The following is a 27,647-nucleotide window of genomic DNA, read 5'->3' as shown; positions in this document are numbered from 1 at the left end:
AGTCCCCCATGGCTCCCCATCACTCCCACCCAGGGCAGAGCAGGAGCCCTGCTCAGGAAATGTTCCCACGCATCTGCTCAGTACATTTATGGGAGAGGTCTGAGGGTATTTCATGCAGATGAAAGGCGCTGTGTTGTCCTCTATTGATGCAGAGAAGAGAGACAATGAAAAATGCTGAATCAGTGTGCCACAGCTCCGACCTGGATATCAGTCCGTTAGAAGTGGGTGAGTAATTCATAACAAAATTCATTCAACAGATAATTCCTTTTGGGACTGGCTGGGAGGCAGCCTAGTGGCACTGGACTGGGACTCTGGTTCTATTCCAGCTCTGCCACAGACCGACTGGTGATCATGAACAAGTCCCTTCCCCTCTCAGTGCCTCTTTCCCTATCTGTAAAATGGGGATAATAACATTGACCTCCTTTGTAGAGTGTGTTGAGATCAAAAAATGAAAAGAACGATATAAAAGTTCGGTATTATTACTATTCTTTGGCCTGTGAACAGAGCACAGTATGCACAGATGTAGTCATTAGCGGCAGTTATTCACACATTTATTCAAGGAATAATTCTTGCACCACAGCAGATCACAGTGAATATTCAGAGTTTGCACTGTGCTAGTTACTAGCATGATTTCTGTTCCCTAGGCTGGAGGACCTTCCAGCTGGTAGCACAAATGGACACTGCTACAGTCAGACTTACAATGTGAAATGTGTGTTCAGTGAACATTCAAGCTTGACATTTGCTTTTTGAGAGGATTAGCCCTAGTAAAGCTCAAGCACTCAAGTATGTGGGAAGCAAACTCCAAAGAATCAGGAATATGCTTGGATCAAAACTGGCTTTGAACCAATATAGGTGAGCATGTTTTTTCCAATCATTCATTTGGCGCTGTGTGCTTACAAGACACACAGACTCCATGGTGCTCTCAGCCTTTGGCTTCTCTGCTCTGATATCATAGAATCATAGAATATCAGGGTTGGAAGGGACCTCAGGAGATCATCTAGTCCAACCCCCTTGGATATCGTGAATCCCAATTAGAGCCAAACACAGGATTTGTTTTGATGGAGAAACCGGTCCCCAGTAATTGGCTTGAAACTTTTCCCCAGCCCCCCGAGCACATTCCCCACAGAAGCTACCTATTAGCCATCAGCTGGTCACAATAGTTAGCTACTGGCCTGGGCCAGATCTGAAGCAGCGGATGGCTCCATTGCTAATTCCCTGAGCCACCCATGTCCTTTCATCACTTCAGTGCAGTTTTAAACAGAAGCTTTCCTTGACAAAGCAGACTCATTGCCTGCTGCACTTGGCAGCTCTTACGATTGAAAAGACACAGCATGGCGCCAGCAGCAAGTGCCAGAGGGGACTCAGAGCTCTGTTAAAACAAACAAACTAAGCAAAAACTACAAACAAGTGAGCGAGCAAGTAAGGCGCCAGGGAAACTTTGCTCAGTGTGTAATAGTTTAAAGACTCAGTCCCTGGAGAATTCAATTCCTTCTGCTCTGATGTGCCCTCCCGCTGTTTAACTGTGAGTTGTGTCGGCTCACAGCTGCTGCTCTTGGCAGGCCCTGGGCTGCCATCAGACAGAGGCACATCTAGAAGATGAGAGGCCTTTCCCCCGCCGCTTGAAATGGCAGCCCCTGAGTCCGGGTGGCAGAGCAGCGGATGGAGAAAGGAAATCTGCATTAGGCCAGTACTAACAGAATGAGCCAGGGCAAAAGCCAGACCCAGCTGCAGCTGCCGGTCAGTCAGATGAGACGTCCCCAGGCTGATGTTTACGCTGAGTGCAGAATGCAGAAGAGTTTACTGGGTCGGGTGCCATGTGGATCCGAACCAGAGCACCAGATCCAAAACCCCCTTAAACTTGGGGGGGGGGAGTTTTCACCCAGATCCTGGCCCTCATCTCAAGGCTTGGCTCCTGCTCCAAGAGATGGATCAGAACTGGAATGCCATAGCCAAAACCTGCTCAAACTCTCGGGGCGCATCCTGATCTAGTTGTGCATTCTGTGACTCAGGCCAATCTCTACTTGATAATCATTAGATATTTCAGTATAATATCAAGCAGAGGTTAATGTGGTAAGAATCACACCCTTTGAGGTGCTAAACATTGTCCCTGCATAATCAGGAAACACTCAAGTTAGCTAAATATCCACAGATACTAAATTACAAAACACTAAGCCTTAATTTGCAGCTGTTGTACTAAAATAGGCATAAAAGATATCCATGTGCAAGGTGCTCTGGGACATACTGATAAACCCCACAACAATGCCACTCAGCCCTGGTTTAGCACTAGCACATCGCGGCACTGCCAAGTTCACACTTCAGCAGAGGTGTGGGATTGACAGAGAAATCACCAGGGGAACAGCCTCCGAATGAAGGAAAAACACCTGCCTGAGCAGATTGGAGGGTCTTTTAAAACAGAGCTGTTGGTTTTAAGCCTTAGTTCTGGGGTAGGGAGTGAGGGTCAGGAAGAGATTTGTGTTCTCTCATTAGGTAATTAGCGGTGACTTCAAAAGCTTGCTAGAGGCTCTGAGATGGAAAACTCCTCTTGCCCTAGAGAAGATGCATTACACAGCATTTACCATGGTTATTTACAGCACAGCCCATCGGATTAATGGCTGCTGGTAGAAAACTGTAGATTCAGGAGGTCAGGTGCAAATGAGCCCTGAGCTAAGTGAATAACCTTTGCAACAATGATGGAAACTGTCTTTATTTAAAGAAATGCCATCAAGTTTGTTTAAGGCCCAAAGTTTCAGGTGCATGGAATGTGAAGGTTGAAGAAAACCTGAGAGGACAATGACTTCATTTGCACTGCAACAACTCCTCCTCTCTCCTGAGTGCTGCAAACTCAAATCTTACAGCATCATGCTACAGTGCAAGAACCAGAAAGCCAAACCATAAACAGGAAGTGAAAACAGCAAATCCAGTTTCACTGTCCAAACTGGGCAAAGTGCAGACAAAAAACAAACCACATCAGCAGTGAGAAGGAAATCAGGAGTCTTATCCCAAGAGGTGCTGAGATCTGCTGCTACTGACTTTGCTGGGCGTTGTGGGTGCTCCACCAGCTGCCAGGACCAGGCTCTAAAGAGTTTAAAAAAAAAACCCACCTCTTTTCAACCCCCACTTATGCAGGTAAGGATTTGTGGTTTTTTCCCCCATTATGGGGTCTCTGGAGGGTGGAAGGGAAGACAAGTAAGATAGCAGATTGGTGGCAGCAGAAAGATAGGAGAGCAGAAGGACAAGCACTTTGGAAATGCTGAGAACAGGGGCAGTAGAAGAGGTGGAGAAAAATTATTCACTACTGAAGCATCAGGAAATGAGAGGTAGCTTTGTGATGATACCAAGTGTATGTGTAGTATAGAGTAAACAGCTACAGCTATCGCAGGGATGTTATCTCGGGGGATCGGAAACGGGATCTGGTCTTTCACCTCTAAATGACTGGCTTGAATCCAGCCACAAGGCTTTTCTGTGAAATGAGTTGGTGCTATCCATCCAGTTCCTAGAAAACAGGTGGCCAGGCCACTGAAAACCACCCTCCACAGAGACACTCATTGGTTCTGTTATCAATCATCTCAGTGACAAGGTCAAGTACTGAATGGACCACAGACAGTCAATTCTCTTTTACCCATGGAAGTTGTCCCTCTCTGTGAGGGTGACACACAATGGTAGCAGCCCAAGTGGAAATTCCAGTAGACTACATTTTATCTCTGTGTTGGCTTCTAAGGATCAATCTCTGTTTATTTCTACTGGAAAGTCAGTAGCTGCAGGAGACCAGTGTTTCTCTCTTCCAAAACCTAGCTGCAAGCTGGATCCAGTTGAAAACTGTTTAACAGGAATTTCCCAGGGAAGTGGCTGTGTGTTGGGGAAACTCAGAACTGCCACTGATTGTGCTTTATCTGCTCTGTGGTTGGAGGATTTCGTCCCTATGGCTGCACCTTCGTCACCACTAAAATTCTTTGGGAAAAGAAAAAAAAAGTCAATTTGTGTGACTAGACAGACCCCCACAACACAAGAGGTGCCTGCACTGTTCTGCTTTTCTGTTTAATAGAGCAGTTCCCAAAATGTAACATCTCAGAGAAGCCTTCTGTGGGTTTCCTAAGCCCTCATAAGTGATGGCAAAGCCACAGAGTTGGCTAGGCAAGGAAGGAAAATGGAAACTGCCGAGGGCTGTACACTGCCTGAGGTGATTTCGGAAAACCTCTTTGTGGGATTAATTTGGAGAGGAGAAAAAGGCAGCCGGAGAGAAATAGATTCTAACTTTATTTCAGTCTGCTCCTTTCAACTATTCACCAAGGACCTGGGAAGTCAAACGATGCACTGTGGACAACCTGCAGGACCACAGCACCATCTAGTGGGAGTGAGGAGACCAAGCACTTCAGCACTTGAGACACCTGCTGCTTGGCTTTTCAGCAGCCCCCTCTTCTAACAAATCTCTGTTGAATTTGTGCTTTATTAAAAATAATGTTCATTGCAGATCTATAAAGAACGAATGAACAAACAACTCCCTATTTTTAATCTCCCAAACTCATCACCGTTAACATAAACACTGGGGGCCTCTACATAAATAGAGACGCGTGGGCAGAGAACCATCTGCAATGAATGTTACTTGCCATCAGTCCTATTGTAGCTGTGAGCACCCTCTTGTTGCAGGCCTTAACCTACTGTAGTTATGATGAGCACTATCACCAGGCCTCAAAAGCATAACCCTGTCAAACTTAGAGCAGTCCTCCAAATTGAATCAGCCCCGGGAATTTTCATCTTCCTCATCCAAAAAGAAAAAGGGCCCTTTCGAGTTAGAAGGAGAGCTGGAGAGAAACCCCAGAGGTACATTGTCGCCCTCCACAGTATCGGCTATCAGTACTACAGGCATCGCTGGATAAAGTGTTACTGAGTGGCAGACATCGCCTGGTTCACTCCCTCCCCCTCAAACTACCTGGACAGAAATGTGAACTTCCTGCCACCAGAGGAAGTTTTGAATGACTAGCTTGGTGTTCTCTCAGGCACTGGTCTTTGGGTTGAAATTTACCCCACTGTAGGAGGGTGCGATGCACCAGGTAAAACTCCTGCTAAGGGCTTAAGCATAGGCCCTTGTGCTGGTGTAGGGTGACCAGACAGCAAATGTGAAAAATGAGGACAGGAGGTGGGGGGTAATAGGAGCCTATATAAGAAAAAGACCCAAAAATCGGGACTGTCCCTATAAAATCAGGACATCCGGTCGCCCTATGCTGGTGTTATACATGGAAAAGAATTTGGCCCTTTCTGCTGCATCCCAAACACTCTGTAAGAGTCCAACAAACAATCTCTACCCACAGAAAGGTTCTACAGCCATCTAAGTTCTGGCATGAAGATCTGAGCTGGCTTTTATTTCACCCTGAGCCCCAGAAATTGGCTTCAAGGCTAGGGCCTCAACATGTTCCTTGATGCTACGTCCATTCTACTTTAAACGAACTGAGCAATGGGTCTTCCAAAGCACTTCCCTGCAGAGGCTACTTCAGAGCCTGGTGGATGCCCCTGTTAGGGCATTTCCTCAGATACATCTGAACTTCCTTGCACTTTATAAGAATTTATATGAGAGGCATTTCTAATGAGCAGGCACAGGGCCATCCTTATGATTTATGGGGCGTTATGCAGTATTATTAAACTGGTGCCCGCAGACCCCCAGAAGAATCGCCCCCCCAATTGCTGACACACACTGAGCTTCATACGCAGCAGACATTGTGGCAGCCTTGGCTTGCAGCCTGGTAGGGGTAGGAAAGGATACCGAGCCGCCCGGCCCACCTCATGGCAGCAGAGAATCACAGCTCCCCGCAGAGACCCCTGTATCCTCTACCTCATGCAGAATGAGCCGCACCGGCGCATTCGGTTCTGTGAATACGGCCCCTGCCTAAGGGGCCTGCAGTACATGCTTGGTGTGTGGGAGCCGACCTGCTCTTACTTGCTGTCCCGGTGGTGCCCCAAAGTTTTGGGTGCCCTACGCAGCCGCGTATGCTGCGTATGCCTAAGGATGGCCCTGAGCAGGCATGAGTTGAATGACACAAACCTTCAACCTCACACACCACCACATTATGCTGGTCTGAACGTACTGGTGCAGGTTTTGATGTTAACACACAGAGTGAACCTACTCTTGCAAAGGGCAGGAGAAAAAAAAAAGAGATACTGATGATTTGCATACATTATATGTAACTCACTATCCCCAGTACAAACTCCTACCATGAGCTGGGGCTAAACAATGGGAAGCATGGGGGGGATCTGCCTCACGTCACCTCTCATTGTGAAGGCCCTTGTAACCCCACAGAATGTGAAGTATTGTTAGGGAATACACCAAGCAACAGACTATCTAGCTGTGGGATGGAGTGTGTTGAATACACAGCAAAGTAGTTTGTATTTGAAAAATAGAAGTGCTCTTTAAGCATACAGTACTATTATTAGCATTAGCCTTCATGCATTGACTAGGTGTTTGGGTAGATTTTCTGGATTGAAAAATTACAGGATTGGAAATATAACTCACAACAACAGTGCGTGGTCCTTATCCCTCATCCACCATGAAATAGCTGGACTGTCTACAGAGGTTTATGGAGCTGACACTGCCTGTCAAACACTAGCTCTCAGAACTTTAGCTCAAAAGCAGTGTAAATTCATGGCTTTAGATTCAGAGGTCCTGGGTTCAATCCCCAGATAACCCACCAGAGCATCGTTACCAAAAGCAAGCAGAGAAAATAATCTGTTGATTTCAGCATGGGAGCTCTCAAGGCTCCATTGAGCGCTCTCCCTGGTTTAGATTCCTAAACTCACTCCTGAACCACAAATACTCCTCAGGGCTGACAATCTGCATTCCTAGGTGGAAGAAATCTGACTATTGAAGCCTCAGATATTTAAAAAAACAAAACAAAAGCACAGTGATAGATCCCTCTGCAGCATTGAGTGGTCTTCCCCTCCCTTGTGGGAAAATCAGTGGCAGATGAACTATTAAAAGACACAGATGCTTCTTCGGGACCTACAAACTGCATGACTGATGGCCTGTGATATCTGCCATCCATCTTCATCATTTGCCTGAGATCAGCAGGGCAGAGATGTAGCAGGCAGAAGGTCATTTACTGCAATTTGGGGGTGGAGGGGAAGCTATGACAGATAGTTATGGGAAGCCAGCAAACTTGACACCAGCTTTGCAGTGGCCAAGCTATGCAATTAAGTTTCAAAGCAGAGGCAGGAAAGGAGAAGGAGAACTCTGACCATGTTTCTTTTAAGACAATAGGCCAGACAGTGTTTAACAGAAAGAAACAGTTTGTGTTTGGCAGGTGTATTAACAACACTCGAGTCAAATAAAGTTATTCTAGTTCTGGGGTTTGGCTACAAGACCTAGGAGAGCTCCTCAACTAAACCAGATCAGCAACTATTCCCATGCTGGAAACAGTTGTTGCTAAGAAGGCCCGGTATACAAACTCACCCTCACTTAGTTACCCTTTGCTCTCTCATGGAAGGAGCTATTCACTGCCTCAGGTCTCAGTTTTGCACCCCCGAAGCTCCAATACTGGAGTGCGCCTAATCCCATATAGTTATGGGACAGCACTGCAGGTACACACTTGTCAAAGTACTACATACAATATTATGCAGCTCATCTTAATGCAGAGCATTAGAGGGGCTCACAAGGATTTAGACCTAAAAGCTGACAGGTGATCTGTAATGAACCTATGGCTCAGTAAGGTCAGGGCCGGCTCTAACTTTTTTGCTGCCCCAAGCAGCAAAAAAAAGCGCTGCCCCCCGAGCTCCCCCACAGAGCACTGCGCCCTGCGCCGCCCCCCCACTGAGCGCTGCGCTGCCAGAGCCTGCCCGCCCCCGCCGAGCGCCGCCGGAACCCCCCCAGCGCCGCGCCCCGCGCCGCCCCCCACCGCGCCGCCCCCCACCGCGCCGAGTGCCGAGCCCCACGCTGCCCCCTGCCGAGCGCTGGGCCTCCAGAGCCCGCCGAGCACTGCCGGAACCCCCACCCAGCCCGCGCCGTCTCCCCCGCCGTGCTGCCGGAGCCCACCCCCCCCCCGCGGAATGCCGCGCCACGCTCCCCCCGCCGCCCCTTACCAGGTGCCGCCCCAAGCATGTGCTTGGGTGCCTGGTGCCGGCCCTGAGTAAGGTACGGGGTCAGCTCCTTCACATACCCACGAACAAAGCTGCGTTTCTATTAACAGTTCTCTGCTGCAGACAGCTATTGTCACTCATTTCATTATTTCATTCTTGCCTTATTGCTGATGAGCTGAAAGGCCAAAGAAGAGATCTCTCTCTTCAGTGTTTGGTCCATGAGGGAAGTTCTCCATGCTGTAGAGAATCTTTACATGGGTTACTGGAAGTCCCACTCTCCAGTCCCAATTTTTCTCAAGGCACAGCTGTCTCTAAGCAGTGAAACACCTCCAGACAATCAAATCCATCCAAAAGCCCTCCCTCCCACCACAGCCCACTTCACAGGTACCCACACAGCCAACCTCAATCTGCCCCTTGGGGATCATTAGTATGATAACTGTAATTAAGATTGTGTGTCTAATCCCCAGTGTTCCACAGCTGAGCCTATTATACCAGCTCCTGGGTAACAAGCCTGTAATGTTACAGATATGTCTCCATGTACAGCTAAGCTCCACTGGAGATCAATAGGCAGCCATCTTCCAATGACAGGCAATAATTAGCGCATTAGGCAGCTTGGATAATGAACAAGAATCTCCTCCAGGACCTTTCATTTCCCTCTGCCTTAGGCTTTCCTGTCAAGAACTTTCATCATAAAAAAGGGGAGAAAAACACAGACTGGATCTCTCTCTCTCTCTCTCTTTTTTACAAAGACCTGGACTTACTTATGGGCTCAAGATCTATCCCCAAAAGGACAAAATTCTAGCACAGACTGTCTGTGCATGTTGGCATTCTTATGGCTTCTGGGTACAATGTTGGACCCTGCAAATACTTCATGGCATAGATTGTCCAAATTAGGACTGTGATTTTAAAGGTGATCTTTAGTCTAGTCTAGCGTACAGACACTTAACTTCCTAAAAATCTGATAAAAGTCTCAATCAGATTCAGGGAGATTTTCATCTCAGTGATTCTGGTATAAATCCCAAGTAATTCTACTGAAATCAGTGGCATTACTCTGTGTTTATACTGGTGCAATTATGAACAGAATCTGGCCCATAAAAGCTAGAGGTGGAACAGACCTATTTAGATCCACATCTATCCATCCCCACTGTTGGGAGTGTTAGTGATGATAATGTAGTATTCAGGCCTGTATATTTGCCTGAGAGAGAATTTTGGGTCTTGTTTGCCCATTTGACTTTTGATATTTTTATATTCTTACTAACATGTGTGAACAAAGAACAAAGACACTGTGTGTTACATCTGCCCACAAGCAGATGGGGTGATAAGAGATAGAGCTAAAGTGTTGCTGGGTAGAGTGGGAGTTTAATATACAAGCGCACACCTGAAGGAAGGTCCTGCCTCAACTTTTCTCCCGAGATAAGGTCAAGCAACCAGTCAGGAGGGGCAAGGGGGGGGGGGAAGAGAAGGTATAAGAAACACTAAAAGCCAAAGAAATGTCTAGCTCTGACTGAAACACAACCTCACTCCTGACCCCTCCCATGGGATACAAAAGAGGTGGTACTGAAGCCCCCAGACCCAGGAACCTCCAAAACAGAACACCACAATAAATTGTAAGGGATGGGACCAAGGGCTGTGCACTACAGGTATAATTATGCCTGCTAAGGAAGGGGAAACTGGGACAGTGAGAAAAAAGGCTCTACAGGCATGTAGAGCTACGGACTTGCTTGACTGATTAACCCCAATAAACATTGCATTGACTGCACTTCGGACTTTTGGTCTTCTGCTTTCTGTCTGCATGACAAGAACCAGGGGAAGGGTGAAGGGAAACCTTTAACACCCACCTGCTAGTTCAGGGTTGCTCTTTACAGGCTATTTTCCAGTCTTGTTCAGCTGCTGGAGTAAGAGCAGGATGCAGATGATTAACTTTGCGTATCTCTCCATCACCTCCCCCTCTCCAAAGTCCAGACTGTTCAGTTCCACTCCATGTGATGTCCCAGCATGCTTTATACTGGTGGCATCATAGCTAACAGAAAGCCTGCTAAAGCGTTGAGCCAAACAATTTTAGGCTGGAATCTGCACAAAGTGACTTCCAAAGGATTCAACTCAGCACAGCGTAACTTAAGAGAACGGTCTGGTCTTTACCTAAGGGTCCATCAACATCCATTTGCCCTAAATTTCCAAGATTACCACCACACCAGTCTATTGAGAAGAGATTCAGATAAAGGCTCTCAGAGAGGAGGATGTTGGTGAGTGTGGAGAATATTATGGTGTTTTCCTCGAGTTTTAAACCTGCTATTGCCGATTCTGTATCCCAGAACCAGTAAGCTGGACAAACGCAAGTCATTAAAAGGCAAAAAAGCAGGTGGGTTTAAAGTCTAAAGTAAATCCATTCAAAACGCCTTTTAAACTTTCATATATCGAAGGCTGTAAAGGCCTTCAGAATTGTATTGTATTCTACAGCTAATGGAGTTTCTGTTTGCAGATCACCTTCAATAGATGTGGGCAGTTTGGGGGGCACAGCACACCAATTTTGTGGCAACATCAACTTGTGGGAATACCTGGTCATAGCAGCACCTCTCAGAACACATAGATAGGCCACCAGTGAAATCTACCATCTCTGAGTCCAGCCTTTACGCTTCATAGTGGGGATGAAACGTCTATGATCAAACTATCCACAATGAAAGCCACAAGATGTCAACAATGACCCGCAGAAAATGTCACATGGTAAAATAGTGCCTATGACGGGTGCCAAGCTATGGAGAGGCCTGTCAAGACTGGTTTATAAGAGTGGCATACACACAGAACAAAGTCAGGAAGAGAGAAAAGTAACTTCTAGTGCATCTTGTTCAAAGGTTGCTACTGAAGCTGCTGTTGCTGCCACCTGTATAAACCCTCTTCCTTTCCATCCCATCAAACTCTGTGGCATCACTGGACCATAGCTTATGTGGTGACAGCAGCCAGGTGTGCACAGATACCAGTGACTGATTGCAGCTCTTCTATCAAACGCTCCCTGTGCCAAGCTGCTGATGCAGTAGTAATTAGATTACCCACTCGAGTGCTAAAGAGCTAGCTGCATTTGGGGGAGCAGGAAAGAGCAAGTTTGCCAGGCTCTCTGCTGGAAAGAAGGAAATGGTTTTCAGACTGAGCACCTGAGGGAGAAATGCAAAGGTGTGGGAGAGAACATTCCAGGGACATCTGCCCCCAAACTCCCTCCTTAACACAAATCTCACCCAAAACATTTAGGTCCAAATTCACCACAGTGTTAACATGGCTAACCCTCAGGGATGACTCCAGATGGGTGCATGGTAAGTACGCCAACTGGACTCGCTTTCAAACAAGCTCTTGACCTGCATCCCAGAGAGACACTTTACTGGTGCGATTTCAGGGTGAACTTGCTCTCCTGCTTACCGAAAGGCAACAAAACCTTCTTAACCACTTGAGTGCTGGAACAAATACACGTTATTTATGATATAGCAGAGAGGCAAACGGAGCTTTACAAAGCACGAAAGGCAGATCCCTGTCCTGAAGATAGTACAGTTCCAGACACAACACAGCAAGTGATGGCAAACAGTTAAATGAGGGAGGAAGAACAAAGGTCATGACCAGTAATGATCATGTGATTTATACTGCATGCTGAGTACACAGCCACATGTATATCTTCTTCTGCCTGCCTCTTCTTATTTTGGAAGGATGAGGTCAGTAAGGCACAGGGGCAGAGAACAGTATCGGAAGGCCGATCGACAGCAAAGAGGAATTGGAAGGAGGAGAGTGAGGATGCTTGATTGACTGGATCAGGCAGGCAGTTCTAGTTATAGCAGGTGACATAAAAAGGCACTGAGGAGAGAGGGGACAAAAGAGATGAAGGAAGGAGCAAGGTGAGAGGAGTGGAGGAGAGGGTAGGATGCCTGCTCTGCTCTAATAAGGCCTGATTCATGTGAGTTGAATCAGAGGTGGCTTTTGGTTCATGTAGGGTGGACTTCGCTACAGGGTATTATCTGCACGCTGGGGCGGGAGTGGGGGAGAGGGTGTTTTCTTTTATTTAAACAGCTAATCAGTTTAGCCATGCACGACTAATGAAGCACGTGCAGATTTATTTCCGACATACCACCAGCCTCTCAGTGCTTACTGCTCTCAGTATCAATAAGTAATAAGCTGGCCACATTACAGATGAATGGGTGATAATTAAACATGGGCAACAAAAGGGCTTCTGCAAATAAATCAAGGTGAACCAATGGAGATGAAGTTACAACGAGGTTACGAAGCCTGGTCACCAGGTAATTGGCCCACTGGGGGAAAGTGCTCACCTCTGAGTCACAGCTATTTTTGTGGTTGGATTAAAACCTATGGCTGCTCAATGGCATAGATGAAATGAGCTTGGAGGGAAAAGGATCTTAGTCCTGTTCTCTGAGGCAGGTGAGCACTTCATAAAAAGCCCTCATCATTACTGCTTTAACTGTCCTCCTTGCTGGGAGTCTCAGCAGAGAATCCAGGGACTGAATGTCACATGGAGGCTAAATCGCCATTTCATTACTGAAGGTCAGGGTTGTACCACATTCTTTAGGCGGGATGAGTCAAGTTTGTCCTGTCACTGCTCATTGTCCACCTACTCTACAGGCCTTTGGACTCTGGAGTTGTCAATCTAGCATCTATCAACAGTGCTAAATTCACTCAATGTAAAAAACACGAAGAGCAAAGTGCAGAGGAAGATGGCAGGGCCACAATGTTCACAGAGGGCCTGTTCCTACTTCCCTGTTATTAGGCCCATCACATTCTGACCGTTATTCAAAAGTTTTGTTCTGAGATTTATTCAGAAACTGCTAATTTTGGCGCTGACATTTTTAACTGAGCTGAAGGACAAGAGAGCTCCACTAACATGAACCAGCCCCCCGTCAAATACAGAGCTGGAGTTCAGGAGGGCTTGATCATGACAAAGCCATTACTATATGAATGAGTCACATGCATGGAGGAAGTAACCCTGACTCCCTCTCTCCTCTCCCCCACCCCACACACACTAATGGGATTCACCAGATCAAAGAAGCAGTGCATGGGTTATAAATCACATGGAAAGGGTCCTTTGATGAAAAATGCTGCCAGTTACTGTGAAAAGAACAACAGTCCCATATTACCACTTCCCCAGGCAACAAAACGAGCACGTCTCACCTACTAGCACCAATGTTCGAGTAAGAAGATCACTCTGTGTGTAGCAATGCACACTTTGGAAGTGTGAAAGAAGACATACAACGGATGAGCAAACATGGACTGCTTCTTTTTCCTGCAGACTGAATGGAAAACTTGTTTTAACAGCTTGGATCAATATTACAACCTATAATTTTAAAAATAAATAAATAAAACCAGAAATCTGCTCGATAGCCAACAGACAGACTTAACGACTCCACCAGACAGCTGTTTGGAAAGGTGCTTTACACTCTCCTGTTTGCTCTAGCCAGGCCACTAGCTATCGATCTGTTACAGACAATGAGCCTCTATTAATACACACCTGAATCAGCCTGGTGACTCCTCCTGAAAACATTTGCCATCTACATGAGACACAGAGTAAGTAGCAGCTCTCTGTGAGATGTAGTTTCATCCCGCCCTGCTGCATTCCCTTTAGCTGGATCTGTGAAGCCTAGCTTTATATGACTTCACTATAGAGGACGATCTGAGGGTCTGACTACAGGGATATGGGGCACATTATAGTTCCATGACCAAGATTACAGACAACAATTTTTGCAGATGGTACGTCTCAAGTTACTGGGAGCCTGGAATGAATACCTTAAAGGTCCAGTGTTAAAGTAAAGACCTAGGCTATGTCTACACTATAAACTTACGCTGGCATAAATTATTCAGGGGTGTGAATAAACCACTCCCTAGCGACATAAATTGCACCAACCTAAGCACTGGTGTGGACAGCACTGTCGATGGAAGAGTTTCTCCTGCGGACATAGCTACTGCCTCTGGTGGAGGTAGTTTTGTTCTGCCAACGGGAGAGCTCTCCCCTGTCACCATAGAGCGTTGTATGTTTAGACAAGTCCTTTGTGTCTTTACTGAACAAATCTAGCTAGGCTGGGAGGCTCCAAAGATCTGACTTATTCGATTGCACTGACATTGTGTCCTAATTTGGAAATTTAGTACCTTAGCAGCACACGAAAAAGTCTTGCATTTGGATGCTCAATGTGACAGGTAGGCATGTCAATGCCTGATTAATATCCATAAGTGCCAAGTGTAGCATCCTAATGCTGGATTCCTCCACCTTATCAAGCTGTCCACATTTGAAAGTTGAGTTGCAGGTCAAAAAGACTGGACCAATTGACCAGAATTGCTCCATCACTAACGAGTAGCAGTCCCAGGTGGGAGCAGAATTGAACCCACATTTCCAGAACTTTAGACATTTCTTTGACTCTCCCACACACTCTCACTGCTTGCTGTTTTAGTACAGATCAGTATCCAAGGCAGAAACCAGGAAACCAGTAGCACTAGATCATGACTGATTACGCATTTTTGCAGCCCATATTCTAAAATTATTCATTGTTTTCTAATCAGCTTGTACACTATATAATGTATCATTTTTTCCCATTTATATCCAAACTGGGAAGTGCAATAGCAGCAGAGAGTCCATTCCAGAAAGGTACAGAAAGTCCTAGTTGTGGGATTGAATTAGACTAATTGCTCCAAGTGAGGATTACTATGTCACCAAGCCTTCTTGAGCCGACCAGTCAACACAGAAGACTCCTTCAGTCTGCAAGGTTTATGCTAGCAAGTTACAATTCACACCTACTGGTTACTGGGGACTAGATAAAGCAGCTACTGAGAGATTCATTTAAATGGACTAGCTGTGCCATTTATCCATCCCACAGTATTACTGAAATGTGCTGCACTGAATCTATCCCAGAGCAGTCATCCCAAAGAGGACATGTGTGCTCTTTATCGAAATGGAATGAGAAAGCAGTTCATCTGGGCCAAATTTTGCTTTCATATACAGTAGCATAAATCTGTAGTAACTCCACTGATTAGTCTTCAATATAAAATGGGTACTGCAGCCATGCACTTACACAAGTGCAAGAGTAGAAATTGACCCTAATGTATTTATTTGATGAGCAGCTACCAAAATAACAGAGACAGACTGTTTAAAAAAACTTCTTGAGCCAGCAGTTCCTAACACATTCCTAAATGGCAACTAAGGCTACAGCTTGCAAGGAGGAAGGTTTCAGAGTGGGCTATTTTCTCCTGCCAGCCACCCCACTAAATCCAATTCACATGACACATAATTCACTCTCATAATACGATACTAGCACTTCTGTTTGCATCAGACAAGGTGTAATAAGAAACATGTTGAACAGACATGGAAGACAAGCCAACTGCAGCAACCCTTGCTTTGTAGCAGAAGTGAGGTGACCAGTGACAGGAAAAGGCATCTCAAGCCTCAATGCTTGGCAGAGATTTTTAACACAACAAGATGGCACACGTACCTTGTGCAGATCCCAGCTGGACTCTTGCTGCCTTGGAGCAGTCAGTGTGACTTACCTTCCCAGCTCTTTTTCAGACACACATCCTCCCGCGAGCATTTCCGATTCACTGGCAAGGGCACATACAAGCACCCGCTGGCATTTGGAAGCTGGTCACCGCATCTGAGTCACCATCACTCAGATCAAAACTACTCTCTGACTGCCCTGCATGGCTTTCCAGCTGCCAGCTTCAAAGTGGCAAGGAATGCCCAATTACAGACTCAGGAACCTGGCTTGTTGACACTTCAGAGCATGCCTGAATTCATTAGCAATAGTGTAACAAGGGCACGGCAACACTCTGGAGCCCGGAAGCCCATTAGGAACAAGGAAGAACACAATGTCAATAATCCCTTTAGAGCTCTCCAAGGCACTCACTTAAATGCTGCTTAATAGATTCCAACCTAGGGTTTCCTCTACGCTATTAGCCCTATAACATGATTTGCTTAGCAAGCTGAAACTGAACGATAGAGCAGTGCTCAGAAGTGGGGGACTAGCGACCAGATGTGACAAACAGGGAGCTACACTGGTCATTTTATGAAAGAGTGGAAGAGAACTACGGGGAGAGAGGTCAGCATGGCAAGGGGATAGTGATGGTGTCTGCTATGCAGCCCGAGATCAGAGCTTACCTGCCATTGGCCCAGACAATGCTGTGAATCTCTTTTCAAACAGAACACTGGTAGACACCCTGGGCCAAAATGTGCTCTCATTGATTTGTGGAAGGCCAAGCTTCACAGCCCATGAGAGGAATGGGGATGTGGTGGGGTACTTTTGAGGATCCCCTCTTTGGGGAGAATTTCAGTCCCAGAGGTTTGGTCGGACAGTTCCAGTGGGCAAGGGTAGAAATGTTACTAGTGTCTAGTACTTAATCAGCCAGACCTTTGAAACTCTAATAAAAAACATACTGTAAATGTTGATATTTAAATCATCATGATTCAGTACTGGTCCAAAGTTCTCGAGCACACAATGCTGTACTAGCTGCAGTATTCACTCAAAATGAATGAGCACTACAGTAAATACAGCACAATACTGCACGTATTGTAGTACTAGCCCACAATGCCGTGCTTACTCCTGTGTTCTGGACCACTGCAGTAAAACACTGTATTTTGTAAAATAAAGGAAATTGGACGTGATGGTCCTGAACCCAGCTGCTTCCCTTAGATGTCAGCAAAGGCTGTTGAAGGAGGGAAAATTATCTACACACAGTTCACAATTTTTTCAACTTCATTATTAATCAGAGGCCTTAGGGCAGATCTGATGAGGGGAGAACACTCAATGTCTTGGAGTTCAACATTTGGAGGAATACAATTACATTGCTCTTCCACATTTAATCTCCCATCCCAATTTTAACCAAAGCACTTCAGTAATCGGAGCCCAAATCTCCATATTTACAGAAAGCCAGCACTTCAAGAATCCTTGTTATTCTCAGAGTGGAGTGATGTTCAGCGGTTTCATTTGGGGGGGTACGACTTTATCATAGGGATTCAGATGAAAACAAACCCAAAGCAAGACTCTGACCACAAAACTATATGAACCAAAACGTGCCAAGTTTTGTACAAGTCTAATTATTACCCAGCATGTGTAATTATGCCTGGTTTCTGTAAACCCAGACATTCAGTGGTCATTGTCATTAGATCCCTTTGTAAAAATGAAAACAGGAAGTGCACATTCAGCAAGGATTACATTAAAACTAGATCAAAGAGAAAATAGTCTACTGGATATTGCTTCAAGGAATCTGGCCTTTTAAGTTTCTTTCTATGAAGCAGATGATTTGGCTTTGCTATTGGGAAAGCTGTGTTCTAGAAGTACCCACCCTAATTGTTTTCTATGCCCCCGCAACACACACCTCCCAACTCCCTACTAAGTCCCAGACAGGAAAAGCTGGCACTCACGGTCATTGCACTGGCTCCCAGAGTATGAAGTCATGGAACAGTCGCAGGTAAAACCTTCCCATTGCTGATTACAGATGCCCTGATTTGCACAGGAATCTTCTTGGCAGGTGGTGCTCGGTCCTGGAAATGGGACAAGAAGGAAAGCGTGAGACAAAACCAGGAGGAATGGTTAACTGGTAGCTCTGCTTCGTTATCCTCATCATGCAGTAGAGAAAAAAGTAACCCAAACACTTTTTCCATTCTTGGACATGCAACAGAAATTCAGGGTAAACAAAACACACAGAGAACTGCACGCTCAGCAACAAACAGCAACCGGTGACACACCACAGAAAGGAGTAGTGAACAACACATTCCCTCTTACGCAGGCTCAGCGGAAATGTTTAGTCTGGCTAGTGTTCAGCCAATGAGGCGGAGAGCCATCATGTTTATCCTGGTCTTTTCTCTATCTGACTCATCGGCAGTGACACTTCATTTGAAGCAAGGGTAGCCCATTGGGCAGGTTGGTCTGAAGGCTGCCCTTCCTCTTTGTTACAAAGATGCAGGCTTTAAGGAGCACTAGGCCAGCAGCCAATGCTTCAGCTTGGTCCAAGCGACCTGGCCATTTAGATCAAGATGAAACTTTGCAACCTGGAACCTGCACTCTCACCAGGCTGCTCCTTTGTATTAAAGGTGAGAGTTACTGCACTCTGTCCCATTTTACATAGGGCCATCAGGGAACCTGCCATTAAGACCTTTACATGGGCAGAAAATGGGCAACTCTGGTTGAATGGTTTAACTCTTCAGTATGAAGAGTTTTCAGCTCTCCCTTTTGGACTGCATTTGCCAACCAAACATGCTTTCATTGCTTGGCTGTTCTGGGGGATAGTCTAATATTGAAATCCTGCTCAGAGATACTCTGCTAGTTTGACACATATAAGGTCAGCAAAGAATGGTTACCAGGTAAAAGGAGCTCAGCTCCTACTGGTCTAACCTCCTTCCCCACTCCCCCAAAATGGAAAAATGTGACCCCAGTGATTTGCCCTATGCCACACCCCAAATGAGTGGCCTAGGCAGGAATAGAACTTTGGAACCCTGAGTCTCAGTCCCTGCTCTAACCACAAGATCGTGCTCCCTAGCATGAAAATAGAATGGATCAATTTGACTTTGAGTGATCTCTGAATCTCTGGGCTTTACGTGCTTGCCTCCCACCCCAGGAATCCCTCTCTCTCAGCCTCTCCTAATCACTTCACATCTCAGCTGTCACAGGCAGAGGGATCGTGTCTTGCTTCTTTTACAGCAGCTGTGCCCTCCCTGAATGGACTGGGTTCACTGGGCAAATTTAAAAGTCAAGCTTTCTGACTGAGTGCCTGGGACAAACCTGAGGCCTTTCTGGCTGCCCCTCTAGCAGGCGTCCCACTTTAGACTTGCCTGTTGGTGAAGTGCCAGCAGCTGCCTACTGTTCTGACAGAGCAATGTGAACAGCAGCAGGTCGGGAGTATAACTGGCTATTAGTGCAGCAGAAAAACGTTGAGCTTTTGTCACAATCCAAACTGCTCTGCAAAAAAGCCTCAGGAAAATATAAAGGCAGTTCGGTTGCGAACATCTACGTGTCTGACAAAGCGCCCAAGTGAATTCAGCTATGGAATGGGGGTAACAACAACAGGAAAATGGGGCACTCCAGGTTTGGAAGAAAGGGGTTTCGCTCTCTCTCTCTCACATGTAGCTAGCGGTGGGTGGGGGCGTGTGTGTGTGTGTGTTTAGCTACACCTGCATAAATCCTGATGCATGCAAATGGAGTTCTTCCAGATTTTCAGCAATGTAGACGGAGAACAAAATTTGACCATGTATATGTGTGTGAGTGTTGAGAGAGAGAGAGCGCGTGTGCGAACGACACACACACACACACACAAACAAACTCCATTTATATAGATACACAGAGAGACACATAAGTGGGTTGCATGGGAGAGCTGATGCCCACTTCAGACTTACCCTGACCCACACAGAGGAGGGGAGGTTAGTTTTACCCTGACCCACACAGAGGAGGGGAGGTTAGTTTTACTCTGACCCACACAGAGGTTAGTTTAACAGCCTGAAATAGATCCTCGACTGTCATTTTTGCCTAAGATTTTCTGAGTAAGCAGAGGAAGAGGAGAAGGGGTGGGGCGTCAAAGGGAGCTACCTTTCCTCTGTACTGCAGGACACTGAAAAGCACCCTCACACACACACACACACACACACACACACACACACACACACACACACACCCCTAGCCTAACCCCAAACCCTGTCGTCTGTGAAATATTGGTGCTCTTGGAGCAATTTACAGACAAGTTAAGAAATCCTGTTAATATTCCCACAACACCAACGATGCACCCACCTAGCGCAGCTTTACCTAGCAGCTAATTATTTCTAATTAGCCTTATTTGTCATTTTCTCTCCACTTTCCATACTGTCCTAAGAAACTTTACTTTATTTCAGGTATATGGATTTGGCAGCAGAGATCATTCAGTGGGCACCACCTCTGTTGGGATGCTTCAGAGAGGAGGGACCAGAATGCTCCCTATGAACAGGCCGAGTCAGAAGTATCAGTAATGACTTGGGAATCTGAGCCACGCCCTGCCTGGTACCAAAAGAGGCTGTCACTAGTCAGTGGGGGCACAGGGAGTGCTGAAGGACATAGTAACAAGGTCTCCTAACAGCATTTTACAGGGAACAACCATGACATGGGTGTTATGTAATGCAGATGGAGCCTTAAAAGTAATGAGGAAAAAATAAAATAGCCCAATGACGATAGTCTGAGGAGGAATCTTAAAATCCTCATGACACTTCACAGAAAAAGCTTGAAAATCTGCTGGATTTAGCGTCATTTGTGATTGCACAGCACAGATCTGGGGTATTATACCTTGCCTCACTCCTTAGTACTATGGGACATTTACATGGTAACGAAATCCTTTATTCTGAGAGTTCATTTGCTCCTGCTACTTACAGTCCTTGCCTGGTATCATAATCCTCTGTTTGTGACATCAGAACTTCGTCAAGAGCAACTAACAGGGTAGTCACAGGGGATTAGTACTAGGAAGGAAAGCAACAGGAGCACATGAGGGATTATAGACCCCAAAATCCTGTTTTCATGCTCTCACCCTTCAGTGATAATGAGGATGGGTGGCAGAGATACAGAATTTATGCATACAGAGCAGCAGAACTAGCTCTAAACAACATGTTGCCAAAGATCTCCACATGGTGTCAGAAGCTCCATTTTTAATGCAATTTCATTGGAGATATTTACAACATCTAATAAGCACAGTTAAAATAAAGCTTTAGATCTAGTCTAGAAGCCCTACAAATAATTGCATCTCTCAGATGTAGAGAGAGACAAGGACCAACTTATGTTGGTGAGAGAGACAAGCTTTCGCATACAGAGCTCTTCGTCAGGTCTGGGAAGGGAACTCCCAGATTCACACAGAAATGCAAGGTGGAACCAGTTGTTTAGCATAAGCAGATAACACATATTGAAAGGGACCATTCAAGGTAGAGTGGCCCGTTACCACCTCTGCAGTCATTGCACAAAAAGAGGGAGCTAGTGGGTTACAGATTGTTGTAATAAGCCATGAATGCAGTGTCTCTATTCAGTCCATGATTTTTAGTGTCTACCAGAGTAATGAATTTAAGCTCTCAGGTTTGTCTTTTGAAAGTGTTGTGCAAGTTTCCTTTGAGAATGAGGACAGATAGGTCAGATATGAAGTGATTATTCTGTGAAAAGTGTTCACCGAAAGGTGATAGGGTGTTTTTGATCATTTTCCTGCATGAGTTCATTCAAGAGCATAGTGATTGTCTGGTTTCACCGACATAATTGTTATCGGGGCATTTAGTGCACTGGATGAGGTACACTACATGTTGTGAGAGCATATGTAGGATCCATGGATCTTGAAAGGTGGTTTGTGGGGGGTGTTGATTATTGTAGCAATGAAGATATGGCTGCAGGTTTTGCATCGGTTGTTCTGGAAGGGTCTACTATTGCTTTGAGTTACTGTGTCCTGATCTGCGGGGAGGTGGCTTCTGATGATGAGCTTGGAGAGGCTGGGGGGTTGTTTGAAGGCCAAATGTGGGGGTTCTGGAAAGATTTTTTAAAGGATTGGATCTCCATCGAGTGTGGGTTGTAATTGTTTGATGATACTCTGTATGGGTTCCAGTATGGGGTGGTAGGTGACAGCTAGGGGTGTGAGGTCAGAGGGGGTTTTATTTCTCTATTGAAGCAGGTTCTCTCCATGTATTGGGAAGGGTGGTTTTGCATGATCCAATCTACTTCTCTAGTGTAGCATCCTTGTTTGGTGAAGGTGGTTTTAAGCGTGTTAAGGTGTATATCCCGGAGTTTCTCCTCAGAGCATATTCTGGGGTATCTGAATGCCTGATTGTAGAGAACAGATTTCTAGGTGTGTTTGGGGTGGTTACTGGATCTATGAAGATAGGTGAGGTGATCTGTGGGTTTCTTGCACTTGGTTGTCTATAGTGTTCCATTGCTGAAGGGGATTGTAGTATCCAGGGAGCTGATGCTAGTGTGGGAGTGTTCCAGAGAGAGTTGACTGTGGTGGTTGAAGTTGTGGTGGAAACACACATTGGATTTAGGGCTTATTACAACACTCTGTAACCCACTAATTCCCTCTTTATAGCCTATGATTGCAGAGGTGTTAACAGGACACTCTACTTTGCATGGCCCCTTACAACATGAGCTATCTACTTATGCTAAACAATCTGTTCCACTTTGCATTTCTGTGCGATTGTGGGAGTTCCTTTCCCAGACCTGAAGACGAGCTCTGTGCGGCTTGAAAGCTTGTCTCTCTCACCAGCAGTAGTTGATCCAATAAAAGATATTGCCTCACTACATCTCTCACGTGTATGAAAGTTTGTACAGTCTAATTGCTAAGGTGTGTGTTTGCTCTTATTTTTTCTCTGAGTTTACATACACCTTGACTATCGTTGCCATCTCCCTCTTGGGAGTACTTACACTGATATTTTAGGCTGGATTCTCTGGCTTTCTGAGCCCACTTAGCACTGTGTAAGAGATGCAAAGTGAACTTAAAATAGTCAGAGATGGACTATGGAGAATTTCTCCTGAATAGGGAAAACTGTCCAAACAGCAGAAGTGTGAAAGATGCAGCGTGTCCTATTCCAGTTACTCCCTGCCCTGGGCATGGTCTAAGACAGAGGGGCATGCTGGGGATGTGGCATGGCAGAGCAGAGCGCTGCTACAGTGGATCTTCTTCTGGGGTAAGGTCCATGAAGAGTTCTTCTAATTTACTAAGTGGCTCAGGCTCAGGGAGCTGCAACTGGCTCCCTGACAGTCCTCCCTGCTCACAGTTCAGAATGGAGATATCCCATCTCCTAGAACTGGAAGGGACCTTGAAAGGTCATCGAGTCCAGCCCCCTGCCTTCACTAGCAGGACCAAGTACTGATTTTGCCCCAGATCCCTAAGTGGCCCCCTTAAGGATTGAACTCACAACCCTGGGTTTAGCAGGCCAATGCTCAAACCACTGAGCTATATCCAGACTTTTATTTCTCATCAGGCCTATTTGGGCAGCTGTACGTTTTTTTGTTGTCATCTTTTTTCCACCCTGTTATAATAGAAGAGAGTCACACTTCAGTTGTACAAGCCCAGCACTCATGGCCAAATTCTGACTTGGGTAACGGCTTTCTGCCTCCTTACATTTCTTCTGAAATTTCAATGATTTTTCCCCACCCCAATCTGAAGTGTCTGCTGGTGTTTCCGTGCACTGTTAAACCTACCATGTTCCATCCCAGAGTAGGTGCATTTGTGTAGCAAGTGAAGCAATTCCTGCTGTGTCATTTCACTTTGGCATGAAAGATGTTTATTATTCTAATAAGTCACCTAAGGAATTCAGTTTCTTTAAATGACGGTTGCAGGATCATAAAGCTCTTTGTGCTTTGGTCATACCTGGCACTGACAGTGAAGCTATACAAACTACTCCTGATCCTGCATGTCACATCTCCCTTCACATATTGAAAATCCAGTCACTTCAATGTAAGCGTGCTATTTTTGACTATGTTGTTTCCTTTGTAGTGATGGGGTAAAACAATCTGGATGCCAAGAAGACTTACAGGGATGGCCATTTTCACCCACTTCTCCAAATGCACTGATGTTCAGATCTTGTTCCCTTGAACCTTCGAAGGATTGGGAAGGGATGGGGAAGTTACTCATGCAAGAAGCCCCCCCTGACTTTGATGAGCGCTTCATGACAAAGAAAAAAACCTGTAACTGGACTGGAAGCTAGTGCCATGAGGAGCTAAATTTAACAGCCTCCACCTCCCAGCTCTTATTAAAGAAAGATATTGTTACTAACCTGTTCCATAACTGTTGTGCAACACATCTCGAAAACATGTCCACTCCATTTCAGATGCACGTGTGCCCAGTGCACTGTTGTCAGAGACTGTTCCCTCAGAGGTACCCATGCTGCCCTATGCTACTGCATAGTGGTATAAAAGGCGGAGAAACCCCTGACCCCCCTTCAGTTCCTTCTTATCAGAGACACATAGATATCGAGGGGAAGGATAGTGGGTTGTCGAATGGACATCTCAAAATACAAACAGTTACAGAACAGGCTGGTAATCATTTCCTCTTCTTCAAGTGATTGCACACACCATTCCACTTCAGGTGACTCAAAAGCAGTTCCATCTTGGGGGTGGGATCAGAATCTACTTGAATAAGGACTGGAGAACCACACAACTGAATCTGGCCTCATCTCTAGATTGCTGAGAGATAGCATACTGTGAGGCAAAGGTATGCACTGCAGATCACTTTACAAATGTGTAGGACAAGCACTTCAGCTAGGGAGGCTGCAGAAGCTGCATGTGAGCTCGTTGAATGTGCTAGTACTCTGCTGGATGGAACTACATTGGTCAAGTCACAACACAAGCGTATACAGGAGGATATCCAAGATGAGATCCTTTGAGAAGAGACTGGGAGACCTTTCATCCTGTCTGCAACTAGCACAAACAATTGTGAGGACCATCTAAACTGAGCCTATCCAAGTAGAATGAGAATGCTCTCCTGACATCCACAGTGTAGAGTATCTCCTCATCTTTAGAAGTATGAGTCTTCAGGAGGAAAGAATGTAGGTATATTGCCTGAGTGATATGAAAGGGAGAAACCCACCTTTGTAAGAAACTCTGGATATGGATGCAGATAAACCTTGTCTTTGTAGAAGACCACGTATGGAGGAGCAGACACTAAAACATGCAATTCACCTACTCACCTGGCAACGGTGATTGCTACCAAAAAGGCTTCCTTCAGCGACAATTGTAACAAAGAACAGGTAGCTAGAGATTCAAAGGAAGGATCAATTAGTTTTGACAACACCAAGTTCAAGTCCAAAGACCCTTCATAAACTTTATTGACACAACGTTGGAAAAAACAGAACTATTATCAACTTTGAGTGTGGAAAGCCAAAACAGTTGCTAGCTGAATCTTGACTGAACTAGTGGCCAGACCTTGTTGTTTTAAGAAAAAGAGATAGTCCAGAGTATGATGTAGTGGAGACTGGACCAGAGAAAACCTCTTTTGCTGGGACCAGATGGAGAATCTCTTCCAGTTAGCTGGGTAATTATTCCTAGTGGATGGTTTTCTACTATTTAAATAGTACACCTGAAATTCCCTTTGAACAAACCTCTTCCTGGGAGGTTAGACATGGAGCATCCAGGAGGGCCTGAAGGCTGGGGTGGAGGAATCGATCATGATCCTGAGAGATCTGGTGAGAAAGTCAGTGGAGCTTTGACCTAGAGGGACAACAGAGTTGATGCATGACCTGAGCATAGTCCTAGCTGATTTTCAACAATACTCTTGGTATGAGTGGGACTGAAGGAAACTAGTACAGGAGCATGTTTGTCCAGAGCAACAGGAAAGCATCCTTGAGGGACCCCAGGCTGTGATCTTGTTGAGAACAAAACCAGTGACACTTCCTGATGAACTTCATTGCAAAGAGGCCTACAGGGGAGTCCCCCTGGAAAATTGACTTGGCAAATGGAGAGACCACTTGTTGTGACTGATAAATAATCTGCTGGTCTGCCAGATTGCTCTTCACACCCATAAGGTGAGAAGCTTTAGGACTGACTGAACTGGCAATGCACAAGTCCCACAGTCTGATTGCCTCTTGGCACAGCAGTGTAGACTGGGCCCTTGCTTGCCTGTTCACATAGAATACAGCTGTTGTATTGTCTCTAAATATACACGAGCTTCCTCCTTTGATATGGGGAAAGAAGACTTGACAATGGTCCTCAGTTTTCTGGCATTTATATGCAGAGTTAAATCCTGAGTAGACCACAAAGCTTGTGTCTGCAGGGAACCCAGATGAGCCCCCCAACCTAGGGTAGGAGCCTCTAACTTGGGTTAAAGCTGCTTGCGGAGGAGCAAACGGCACCACTGACACACACATTTGAATGGTTTGTCCACCAGTCTACAGAGGCCAGGATTTGAGTGGGCACTTGCACCATGTCTAGAGGATGATGAATGGGCGAGTAAACTGAAGCCACCCATCCCAGCAGTCTCCTGAGATGGAATCTGACATGCTGGATTACATGAGGGCATATGCCCCAGAAACCTGAGGCAATTTCACAATGTCATGGTAGGGTGAGCCTTCAGGCCTAAAAACAATGGCCAGCATCATCTGGAATCTTAATTGGAGGGGAAGGCCTGGGCTTCTGTAGAGTCCAAGACAGCTTCAATGAACTCTATTTTTTGTACTAGAGACAGGACTGACTTCTCTGCACTGATGAGCAAGCCCAGGATGTCAAAGGTGAATTGGATGACAGTCACGGTGAACAGCTCGAGTCTTGGATCAGCCTCTCACAAACCAGTTGTTTGGATAGGGAAACACTTGAATTCCTGATTTTCTGAGGAACGCTGCCACCACTGCCATACACTCTGTGAACACATGTGGGGCTGTGGACAGGCCAAATGGTAGGACTGCAAATTGGTAGTGGCATTGATTGACCACAAACATTAGGAATTTTCTGTGGCTCTGTTTTATTACCACATGGAAATATGCTACTTTTAAGTAGAGGGCAGCATACCAGTCACCAGGATCCAGGGAGGAGATAATGGAAACCAGCATGACCATGCAAAACTTTATTTTTTTCAGATGTTTGTTGTTGAACTATCACAAGTCCAGTATGCGTCTGAGGCCTCCTTTTGCTTTTGGGATCAGGAATTAGTGGAAATAAAATGGCTTCCCTTTGCATAAGTGCAGAACCTCCTCTATAGCTCCCAACTGGAGGAGAGACTGCAGTTCCCAAAGGAGAACTTCCTTGTCAGAGTAGTCCCTGAAAAGGTATAAGGAGGGGGGTTGGGAAGCAGGGATAGAAATGAACTGGTGAGTCTGTGGTGATTAGAGAGCAAGCACTTAAGTAGTGGGATAGCTGGTTGGTAAACAGAGGGGTAGGCAAGGCTGGCACTGTGAAAGTGGTGTGCTATCCTTGACAAACACATCAAAACGTTTGCTTAGAACTCCTGTCAGGAGGAATTAGGATCAGCTACAGAAGAAGAATGGGGAGGTCTTCTCCTATAACCTCTGCTGTTTTTCCTCCCTAGGTCCTGGTGGCAAAGCATAAATGCAGGATAGTGGTGTGGCTGCTGAGGACAAACTCCTTTTTCTTTGGGACAGATGTATAAATGGCCAAAGATTTGAGCAATGCCCTGGATTCTTCAGACTATGCAGACTGTCAGTCAGCTCAGAAAAGCACGATGATGCTTCAAAAGGCAGGTCTGGTATGGTCTATTGGACCTTCTGAGGGAGACCTGATGACTGGAGGTATGAACATCTGTGTATCATAATGGCAGATACCATGGCCCTAGCAGAGTTGGCAGCATCCAACTCTGCCTGAAGTGAGGGTCTAGCCACTAATTTACTCTCTTCTGCTAAATCAAGAAATTCTTGTCTTGTATTTTCTGGTGATCAGTCTCTACATTTTAATGTACTGGGCCAGAGGTTAAAGTCATAGTGCCCCAGCAATGCCTACTGGTTAGCAGTCCTGCCAGTCATCGAACAGAACTTTCAGCCAAACAGGTCAAGTTTTCTAGCATCCTTCAATTTTGAGATAGATTCTCATTGCCTCTGGTGCTCTCTCTCATTGGTGGCTGAGACCACCAGCGAACCCAGAAGAGGCTGGGTGTAGAGGTGCTCAAGCCCTTGAGAGGGTACATAATATTTG

General features: G+C 45.8%; 1 protein-coding gene across 28 annotated transcripts in view; it reads right to left on the bottom strand.

The window, feature by feature from the left end:
- The window catches only part of NRXN3 (neurexin 3), a 1,417,823-nt gene that overhangs the window by 732,376 nt on the left and 657,800 nt on the right, over nt 1-27,647 (bottom strand). For all 28 annotated transcript variants that reach the window (XM_065593434.1, XM_065593444.1, XM_065593437.1 and 25 more), the window contains one exon: nt 17,450-17,569. In XM_065593434.1, the coding sequence (XP_065449506.1) occupies nt 17,450-17,569 (120 nt within the window). The remainder of the gene's footprint in view (nt 1-17,449; nt 17,570-27,647) is intronic.

The sequence above is a fragment of the Chrysemys picta genome, chromosome 4, assembly GCF_011386835.1.
Source record: "Chrysemys picta bellii isolate R12L10 chromosome 4, ASM1138683v2, whole genome shotgun sequence".
Classification (NCBI taxonomy): domain Eukaryota; kingdom Metazoa; phylum Chordata; order Testudines; family Emydidae; genus Chrysemys; species Chrysemys picta.
Note: the sequence above shows the minus strand (reverse complement) of the source record. Positions and strands in the feature narration are given on the sequence as shown.